General features: G+C 38.6%; 1 protein-coding gene across 1 annotated transcript; it reads right to left on the bottom strand.

Moving 5' to 3' along the window:
• Positions 1-1565: 1565 nt before the first annotated feature.
• On the bottom strand, positions 1566-11077 carry GCLM (glutamate-cysteine ligase modifier subunit). The gene is made up of 7 exons (XM_068690007.1): positions 10780-11077; positions 8296-8361; positions 6522-6606; positions 5725-5781; positions 4951-5153; positions 3693-3807; positions 1566-1954 (listed from the first exon to the last, which is right to left on the bottom strand). The coding sequence occupies exons 1-7, from the start codon at positions 10897-10899 to the stop codon at positions 1785-1787; spliced, it is 816 nt and encodes a 271-aa protein (XP_068546108.1). The 5' UTR covers positions 10900-11077; the 3' UTR covers positions 1566-1784.
• Between the last annotated feature and the right edge of the window lie 14 nt (positions 11078-11091).

Here is an 11091-nt window from a genome sequence, read left to right as displayed (position 1 = left end):
AAAAAAATATTTTTTCCATTAGGGCAACCTGAACATTATTTTAGCACAATTCTAATTTGATGGAATTTCAATGTATAAAACTGAACACACATGCAAGTCTAATACCATACAGAATGTCAACAGTCAAATTACAGTGGTTAATCAGCAGCAGCACTCGTCTCAGAGCTAGTACAGAAATTTAAAATGCAACTCCTTTTCAAAATCTGATACACGCTAACCCGACATAAAAAAAAAAAACATTTTGATTAGGAGAAAAAAATAAACATTTTATTGGTACATTACTAGTTCTAGTTCTCTCCCTCTTACTTATCAAAACAATTGAAGTAATTCATGAGAATTTCCTAGAGTTTGCCACATACAGATATGATGATTAAGGACTCAAAGGTATCTTTATTAAAATTTGTATTTTAACTTAGTGGAATGGTTTATAGTAAGCTAATATTTCTAGACAGTGCCTAAAAGCATTCAAATTCTACTAGCTGCTGCACAACAGAATTTAAAAGACGTTGGTGAAGATTTATTTCCTTACAGTCTGAAGCTCAAAATATGTACAAATAAGTTACCCACTAACAGTATAAAGCCCTACTCCTACCTGAAATCAAAAGGAAAAGGAGTATTTGATTTTAGACACTTAGAGCCCATGCTGAAATACAGTTTGAGCTTCTGTAATATAGTCTGATTAAAATGCTAAGCAAATTAAAAGGCATTTTCAATAGAAAGACTATTTTTAAACCAGAAGCCTTGCCTTAGCTGCAGCAATCTCCCCAAGATACCAAAGCCAGTGCATTAAGCTACTGCCAAACAGAAATATACCTAAGTTTAACGAACCCTTGCTAGCATCATTTCTGAATGGCACTCAAGCAAGGAAGTTTCCTAGGCAACCCCAAAATAATAATCCATTTTACATGATCATGCAGCAAACATGTTCTCACTCGACTGATTCCAATTGCGTAGTTTCCAAGTATCAAAAAAACAAAAAGATAACACCAAACAGCTGAGGACACGCCAGGTACAATTTGAATTCTGATTAACAGATTTCTCATCATTTGTTTCCAGTTCTTATTTTAAACACTCACACAATAAAACATTTTCTATTTCAAACTGTAAAGATGTCATCACTTGTGCAAACACTAAAACAATATTGAGGCACAAAGAAGCCAGAAGGAATTCAAGTAATAGAAAGTAATTTGGAAGATGCGTCTTTTCTAAATCAGAGGTCTCTTACACAGTATTAAAAATAAACCAATTTTCCCATCCACACAAATTAAATAGCTGATTTACCTGTACATACACATGAAATAACAAGATAGTTTATTTTTTTCAGAATATTTTTTCATGAAATACGACAATTTTCTATAAAAACTAGTCCTTGAATGCTTTAAATCTAGGTACCTACCATATCAATAACTATTATTTAATAGAAATTAAATTTTAAAAATATATCTGTTTCTCTATACTACCTAATGGTAGCTAAAATATGATAACTTTTACAGTGAACTGGTCATACAAAGAAATATTTTGAACTGTTTCTTATAGATCATTTCAATCAAAAACAATAAACCCAAAATATTTCATATTTTTAATGAACTGGTTAATAGGTTAAGAAAGAAAAATAGTGTTAGAACACTGCAGACACTCCTGCTAACATCACACTGAATAATTACAACTTTTGGTCTTTGTTATAAATGCTGTAAAAATCTCTCTAGGAAAAAACAATGTTCCCCCATCCCCAAGAAATTAAAACAGTAGGCCATTTCAAAGAAGAAAAAAAGGATGAGAGTGTTTTAAGAGGCAATTCTTTTAGCTTGCATGATATAGCCTTTGGACTTGATAATTCCTCTGCTTTTAACAATGACTGAATATCGGAGAATCCATAAAGGAATCCATTCGTGTGCTTTGACGTTCTGGATGCTTTCCTGAAGAACTTCTCGGAAGCTTGCTTCACAAAGTAATTCTGAAGTTAAAAAGGGATATTCATGCTTTAAACAATGTCACGTAAACAGCTGCAAAAAGCAACACTTAGTAAGAGAAGCTTTTGCCTACAGTCAAAAATCTTAAGCAGTGCTAGATACTCCACAGATCCACTCTTCCAGAATGCATGCAAGGTAAAAGCTGTTGAACATTACAGAAGAAATCTTCATGACAAATTTTTTTGTTGTTGTTTTTTCAACACTGAGTATTTCCCACAGAACTAATAAACTGAGATTTCTACAATATCAAATGGACTTGATCAGCAGAGCTATTAGCAGGAAAAAGGCAAAAATTAAAATTGAGAAGCTAGCCAGACAAACGAGAACAAAGCGTAAGTCTGAAATCAGCAAAGTACTGAGTTACTTCCGCAGTCACAGGAAGCTCAACATTTATAGCATCTCCCATAACTGGGCTCATAATAAGCAAAAGCCAAGAAAGCATTAAGAAAAATAAGGCTTAAATGCCACAAGGCAGAAAAGGAAGGCAAATACAATTTTTCCTAGTTTCCTCTGGAAAGTCAGTCAAGGCAACAATCTTTGTAGAGGAGTGCTCCCAAAAGATAGTCTCAATGCTCTTCAGCTGACCAAGACAGAAAAATAACGCTTAGCAAACAATGCATGTGGGAATGACTCCTTGCTTTGTTTTCAATTTAACTCCTCTTCTTCATTTCATGACTCTTGATAGGCAGTATTTATGAAATTGCAGGCTTTGTTTTGGACATAGAATCTACCAAATATAATAGCAATTCATCTTATAGGCTGCTACATATTCAAGCACTGATGGAATTAATTAGCTATGACAATGATAAAGTAAAACATGGTACTTAATAAACAGAATTTCATACAGTTTTTTCTTTGTTGGGGAGGATGTTAAAAAAGGAGAAGAAAAGAAAAGTATGGTCATCATGAATAGCCGGTCATAAGGAAGAGTACAGAGAAGAAATAAACTAAGTATTGTTTAAGACCTCTGGCTTACAGCTCCAGCAAGATATTTAAGGCATCATTACAGTGAGGATGATAAGTTTTGAGAGAAACAAATGCAATATCCCCAGAATATTCTAGTGAGCTAATAACTCGGAGTTCAAGAGTCTATAGGAAGTCTAACAGTCCTTCAATCATTTCATAGATGAATCACTGCACTAAACAACTAAAGAATTTACACCAACTCTCTTTGTAATAACAAGTCATCACTATTTTGAGAGACTCCTGCTTGAAGTTTATAATTTAATGTCTACCATTACCCCCCCAAAAAAAAAAATCAACTGACCATTGACATTTTTATACAAGTTTTTTGACAGAAAAATTCCAGGCAAGTGAACTTTCACTTGTCATTTACTGTTCTTCATCAATACAACTGTCATTTTGTTCTATGACTTATAGAAATAATCTATTTTTGAAAAATACATAGCAAAAATCTCTCAGTTCTTTATTCTTCTATTTACTTCATTTTCTCTGATTAAAACTATCTCAAAATACTATACCAGGCTGGGAGACTGCCTCCCAACCCCTTCCCTTCCTGGAAGGGAAAGCAAGAACTTAATAGAAATATTTTATGAAGGTGAAACTTCTAAAAGTTCAGGACTCAAATGTAACGAAATTTAGAGTTCAGAGAAAGATCGTTCCTGATGTTGTACTGAATAAATGCATTTAGAAGTCTTCTGTTATCATGAAGTGTCTGAGCACTTCAGAAGTTTTCTGTTAACTTGTTCAGACAAGCCTTACCTTTTGGGTCATTGTGAGTTAGCAGCTGTATGTCAAACTGCTTTGCAAATGCTGTGAGATCAGGTGGCATCACACAACAGGAAGCTAGGTTCACCTGATTACTACTTGGTTTCACCTGAAAGTAACAGAATGCTTTTTTAAGGAAAAACATTAGTTTAGTTGTTTGCCCCATGCCCTCTATTACAACAGAAATACCGCTTTTAACAATTGCCTTTGACCATCGTTCTGAGGTCTGGACAAGGATAACTAATTCTGCATGTTGCTGAACAGGCAACTCCTACACATGCAATTTGCTGCAGCATAGGATCCAAAACAAGAATAAGATCTAACTTCAGGTTAGATCCTCACCATGAGGCATGTACTAACCCATTTCGGCTTCATGCCTGCTGTGCTCCCGAAACAGCTGTGGGTTTCCACCCTCTCTTTGTAGTAAAAACATTATAGGGGTATTAGTTTGAAAAAGATCCCAAATAAAAATCCAGTTCTGTTAAGGATAGGGAATTTGCCATCTTCCATGTACTCAAGTCAGTGCCTAGAACTGCTCAAGTTAAAAGGGACTCTTCCGTTGAGCATCTGTTCGTCACGAACTACCTTCATGATCACCACGCAAGTGCCCATGAATTCATTCAATTGTCCTCCTCTCAACACATGCAATGCAGTGAAGAGTATAAGACAAGACTCTCAGCAGGACCTCTTATACAGATGCAGTACTTATCACAAAAGAAATGTCATTAAATGAGCATCTGAAGAACTGATAAGGAAACAGTAAATACACAAGCTTACATGAGCATGGCTGGGTACTAGGACAGACCTCCACTGCTCAAATGTGACAAGGCAATTAGTCACACCGAACAACAAAATATTGTGCCGCTTGATTCAGAGTCTCTCTTCTTTCCATTTAAGCAGCATTTTTCTTAGGGGGAAATCCTTACTTTCATAACACAGCTTGAAGTGAAAACTACTATGTTCTCACTGGAATAAATCCAAAGGTTTAAGGGTACTTTTTATATTCCTTTTAAGTATAAGAGCATTCAAAACTAAAACCTTCACTTCTTCAAAGAACCCGTACTGAACAGCCCCATGGTTTCCAGTTTTTGCAGGCCAGTTTGCAGGAACACTGACCAACATCTTGACAGTACTGAAAGTATCTGGGGCCATTTTTTATTATTTTTTAATAAAACCATTTACAATTATGACAGCCAACTAAACAGTAGTTAATCTGTCTTAGAAATGCTACAAATAGGAAGTTTGTTCTCACCTGTGCCCACACATACAGCTGCTCTAACAAAGCTTTATCAAGGTCAGAGGTACCTATGGCAACAATCTTTTTGTTTTGAACTAGAGTTTCAAGTTCTTGCCAATAAGGTTGCAAATACTCCAAGGAGAGGCTAGTTCCATCTTCAATAGGAGGCGGGGCAATAATGACTGAATCTAACTGAGCAACTCCAAGGGCTGAACATGCTGAATAAACAGAAAAAAGATGCATTTTTTTTTTTGTGAAATAAGAACATAAGCAGCATGACATCTTAAATACAGAAAACAAACAAACAAAAAAAACCATCTGCTTTGCTCTGCTAGTTTCCAATTCACCATTTGAGAATTCCAAATGTATCACTAACCAAGGATAGTAATACAAATTTTTTAGCCAAGAATCAGAGATGAAGGACATCTGAAATATCACAGTTAGCGCTGAAATTCACACTGTTTTGAGCTGCCCCTTTTAAAAATTTATTGAATCACTGTTATAAGAAAACCACATGCTACTTGCTGTTTAACAAGTTCTGTGCAAAAGAGTAAGAACTTGCTCCTTCTTGGAGCAAGGAATCAGATGAGTGTTTGGATCCAGGACTACAGAGGTCCATGTCTAATAAGCTTACTAACTGAAATAGTGTGCAAGTTTTACTTTACCACTCATGTCTCTCCTTAGAGAGAAACAATGTATACTTGTGACACACACTGAATACACCTTTTAGATTGAAAATATCCTAATTTTATTTCTGAATACCAAAGGGAGTTCAAGTTTCACACTTACCCATGTCAACTGCATCTCTGACTGATGATGAGTTTGATCCAACGATGAAAAGTTTTGCTATTTTCAAAGAAACTGAAATCAATATCTAAAGAAACCAGCTATTATTAAATATATGGTGTATCTAGCAAAAGCAAAGAGCTATTTGTGAATTCTTGGGTAAAGCGTTTTAAGAATATACATCACTTCAAAACTGAAAAAAAACTTCTGAAAGGTGACTGCCCAATAATGACACTGTTCTCTTAAATTTGGTAGTTGTTGCACAGTCTCAGAATAAGAAACCGTATGTTCTAATAAGCTGTAAAGTTAGGACTTAAACATCAAGACACTAAACACTAACCATAACCTGGACAAAAAACCAAACATAGCAGTATAAACAGGCTTCTTCACAACTTAGTGAGACTCAAAATGTACTAGTGTTAGTTTGGACTGCCTCCTTCATCATATTCAACCCGGAAAAATTATGCAAATAAATCTGCTTCCAATGCTACTTCTTAATTACTTAATTCTAAGTAATTTGCTTCAGAAAAAGTCAAAGATTTACAAAATACATTTAAAATATCTTGAGGGGATGGAAGTTAAACTAGGAAAATTTAAGCTGCTTGATAATTGAGATGCTTTAAAACCTGAAACACGTTCAGGTCTTTCTCAGCCAACTGATTCAAATATGACAGTGTTTACTGATGCCATGTGACTTTGCAGTAACAAAACAGGAGGGAAAAAATATATATATGAACATCCTGTTGTAAACAGCACATGAAACCTCTTTGTGCAACCAGATTTTTTAATTGCCTTCTTACCTGATACTTTCAACTCATCCCTTTCATCAGGATTCATTTTTTCTACAGCTTGAGCTACAGTACATTCCAGAACTTCCAGTATTTCCTTCAGTAAGCAGATGAGACAACTCATCAATAGGTGACAATAAGATTCTGAGGAATATTTTTAATTAAAGCTAACAAATAAACAAAAAGACACCTTACAGCACAATCAGAAACAAAAGTAGTATAAAAATGCAATTACACAGAAAGAAAGCAACCCATTGCTTCTTCACCTCTGTGAGAACAACAGAGGAAAATAAAGCTATATGACAATTATGGACATATTATGCTCCTAACAGAAAAGTTATGACTGTCTGTTGAGAATTATTGGAATAACCGTTTGCAGTATTCTGCTTTTCTGATGCAAAAAGATCACCATGCCAATTCAAACTACCTTGCTAAAAAAAAAAAAAAAAAAAAAGCCTCAGGACTGGCTGAAAAAAGCATTGTCCAAATTAGTATTTTGTGGTGTTGGGTGGGAACAACTTTGTGTAACAGTATTTCGTACTTTCAGGGAAATCTAGCATGAAAGTTTAAAAATTTTATACAATAATTTTGAAATTAAGAAATATTCAGAGATTTCACCCTTTGTGGTCACTTCAGACCAGACCGTGTATCAGCTGGTACAAGGTAACTTTAAGGCTTTATCTCCATGAGATTCTGTATGATAACACAAGCATGCACACCCCACCCCTATAACCAAGAACTCTGGTAGTATTTCCTGCCCTACAAAAAAAGTCCTCAAGTGAGTCGTGAAGTAATTCCATGCAGTCAACATTCTAAACAGAAGTTAACACTTTTTGAATTATTGGAAGCTGATACAATTCATAAAAGAATTCATATATATGCAGTTAACATGTTTTGAGAGAAAACCCAGCTTACACTAAACAATTAACTTTAAATGGATCACTACATCCCATTGATACAAACATTTATATTTATGTTCACTTCTTGAGCAATCATTAGATCTTCCACAAATCATTCAGCAATAACTGCCTCACCACACTCCAGTGTGGAATGTAGCAAAGTGCATTTTCATGTGTCATCATTACACAAGAACTGGTAACAAAACAAACAAACAAAAAAAACTGTCTGGAAAGTTTTGTGCTGTTTTTAAAAGAAATATGCTAATATTTTACAGAGCAAATACATCTACTGGGAACTTCTTACTGCTTTGCTGAATTTCAGAAGCAATAGCAAAAAAGGAACAGACAAATGCTGGCAATGACAGTGGTTTTAAGCATTACGTTAAATTCTCCAGTTCTTAAAGGGAAGATTGCCACTTCTGCATCTTTGGGAATATTTCTGTATTTCTGAAACATCCAAGACTACACTTCAGAGTTCCCTGCCCAACTGGACAATCTTTATCTATCTAGTTTATCATCTCCATGGTTTAGATGCATGCTTGTAAAAACTCAGGGGAGAACTATCATACTTCTAAGGTATATGATTTTTTTTTGGCGTGTTATGGATCATCTCAACAATTAACTTGAAATCTTACCAACCAGGACTTTTTTTTTTTTTCCAACTAAGAATCATCTTCTCTCATCAACAGAATTCTTTACTTTGGTATTTCTTAACTTCTTAAGAAGTATTAAACAACAAAAAAAAACAGATTTGAGAAATACTATTTTAAGGTATCTGAAGCTGCAGGTAATTTTATAGAAATTTAATAGATTTGTTTATATTTTAAAAGGTGTAACCATAAACATATTTCTGTTTTCACATGTAACACGCATAATACCTCTCCTACCTGATTCAGATCTTGTCCTATCTTTGAGCTCCATTCAGTCAGCGTTTTCTGAATGCAGTCCCGCACCTAAAAAAATATATTTTTTCTCATTGAAGTGTAGTTTTGTTTTAGCTGCAGAGAAATACAATGACTCATAGGCATACAGGACAGACAGACAGCCCGTGAACTCATGACACCATTCCTCTAACCACAGAAGATTCTTCCTTCATAGCTTCCATCTGAAACTTGTTCAAACTAGTTTACTTCAGAAAATTCCTCTCCTCTTTCACAGCATGTTACCAGTAATACAAGTACTGTACTTCATTTATTTTCCAATGCTGTCTTAAAAGAAACGAACAACTGTTAAGAACTAGAGGGTTGGTTTTTTTTTTTTTTGATTGTTTTTGAAACGTAAAGATTTGTAAGTTGCAAAGTAGTCAGATAACAGCATACATGCTGTAACATCCTTGGAAAAGAGACTTTACGGTCAATCACTCATTATATTTATTGTTTCTCTTCCTGAGATGCATCTGACCCTTCTCCTTTACCACCTACCTATTCCATTGCACCGAATCTTTAGGGGGATTCTTCAGTTCCTACCCTGCACTTGCATTTTTCCTGATTTCACAGATGCAAAATAGACCTGACAAGGATTCTATCCGTGTATCTTCTTGAACATAGCAAGGCATAACTATTAGGTCTCCATAAGCTAATTAACTGGCTGCATATTGCACCAGTGCTTCAGCTGCTCCAATGCTCTAACTGCCTTATGATACCTCTCAGGACAGGCCACACTGCAGGCTCAGGAAACCTAATAGAGAGTCTGGGATCTGCCATGGAGAGAAGCACTTCTTAAGTTCCCACTTCACATTGTAACATTGTACTTTATATTTACGTGGATAGCTCCTTTTTGTGCCATTAAATAGCAATTTCTTGTGATGCTGAACATTAATTCAGAGAGCACAAACTGACTGAAGGCAATGCCCCACCACCAAACAAAAAACTGGATATCATGAAGTTTAAGACATAATACTGTGAGAACACTTTGTGAACACAAATGCGGTACACCCTGTCCTTGTCACTTAAAACGCTAGGAAAAAAAATAACTGACTCGAAAGGCAAGAAAGAACTGGCTTGCCCCCCCAAAAACTGATACCCATGATACCCAAAATAAGCCAGCTTTTCCTTTCTGAGGAAAAGTTAAAAGGTGCTGAAGAGGTATCGTTTACTACTGCTTTGCAACACTCACACCTTGTATTTGTACTGCAGTGAGTACGAACAAACCTCTGTCTCCAAGGCACACCACCACCACCTCTCGACACATGTGGAAAGCACAGCATATGACTCCAAATACAGTTACACCCCCAAACTCCTAGCCCTAGGGTTCATATTTTGAAAAATGTTGGCTTACACTAAGAACTATAGACACTACACTGAATAGAAGCGATAAAAGCTGAATTATTTCTAATAAATAACGCTATTTGCTTTTGGAGTACCAGCAACTCTGGGAAGTTGGCAGCCTTATGTTTGAATGCAGATTTCTCTGTAAACAAATGGAGAGAAATACCTTAACTGATTAGTTATGCACATTGGCCACTCTTTATTTAATAGCCTTCCAAAAGTTACTGGAAAGGCACATTGTAGCAGGCAGCCTTATTTTGCTATAAAATCTAATCCTCTTTCACATAGATCACAGAACACTGTAGTAACGAGGACAAATTAAAAAGCTATTACCCCATGACAATTAAAAGTATGATGAATTCTCCTATCTTATTACATCATCCTCTCCGACAGTCACCTTTGTTACTGCGTGCTCTCAATTAACATGCCCTCAACCAGCTCCTGAGGCACAGCCAGCGTCGCTTCCAGGCTTCACCCAGCTGCAAGGAAGGCTGTGGTGTCTGCGCAGCGCCGGCTCGCTGAGCGCCGTGCTACCACCAGGCAACAAGCAGCGGTTTGGAAGCCTGTGGCCGCAGGGCCTCCATCCATTGACACAGAATTATTGCAAAGGTTGACGCGTACTGTTTAAGATAGCGGTTTTAAAGCATTAGTTAAAGCGATCTTTCCGGGCTTTGTTTTGAAACAGAGGACCACCGTAGTCTTTAGAGAAGACAGCAATGACCGAATCTCCCCAGGATGCGTCACCACCAGCAAATTATTAAGGCTAACTCCAAGGTGCAAAGGAGCACGCCGGTTTCATCTCTGCAGCGGCGGTTTCTAGCTACTGACACATCCATCGCCCCGCTGCCATGGCAGGCGGCCCTTCCTCTCGCTCCTTCACGCCCCGAGGCCACCAGGCGGCCCCGCACGGCCGCGCCTGTCCGAGGGGCGGCGGGGGCAGCCCGAGCCGGGCCCAGCACCGCTCGGCTCGGCTCCCGCGGGGCGCCAGCGGGCAGGCAGCAGCCCCGGCACCGCCTCAGGGCTCCGGGCGCTCCCCCAGGCCCCGCCGCAGCCCCCCCCCCCCCTCCCGCGGGGAAGCCCCGGGGCCGGCAGCGCCGCGCTCACCTCCTCGCTGGGGGTGGCCGGGCACTTCTTGCGGCCGCAGCCCCAGCTGAGCAGGTTGCCGGTCTGCAGGTTGAGGGTGGCCGCCCGCTCCAGCAGGGCGCGGGCGCTGTCCGTCCCCATGGCGAAGCCCCGCGGCACCTGCCGGGGCGGGCAGCGCAGCGCCGTGACTCAGCACCCGGGGAGGGCGGGCGGGCGGCGGGGACGCTCCGCGGCCGGCCCCGCTCACACGGCGGGGAGGACAATGGGCGGCGGGGCGGGCACAGCCCGGGGAGCGGCGGGCGGACCGGGCACGGCTCGCCCCGCCGCCGCCAC

The sequence above is a fragment of the Anas acuta genome, chromosome 8, assembly GCF_963932015.1.
Source record: "Anas acuta chromosome 8, bAnaAcu1.1, whole genome shotgun sequence".
Taxonomy (NCBI): Eukaryota; Metazoa; Chordata; class Aves; order Anseriformes; family Anatidae; genus Anas; species Anas acuta.
Note: the sequence above shows the minus strand (reverse complement) of the source record. Positions and strands in the feature narration are given on the sequence as shown.

Coding starts and splice junctions, on each gene's coding strand:
- GCLM (XM_068690007.1), bottom strand. CDS start 10,899: ATGGGGACGGACAGCGCCCGCGCCCTGCTGGAGCGGGCGGCCACCCTC. Junction 8,362..10,779: donor CGGCCACCCCCAGCGAGGAG/GTGAGCGCGGCG, acceptor ATATTTTTTTAG/GTGCGGGACTGCATTCAGAA. Junction 5,154..5,724: donor CAGAGATGCAGTTGACATGG/GTAAGTGTGAAA, acceptor CTGTTTATTCAG/CATGTTCAGCCCTTGGAGTT.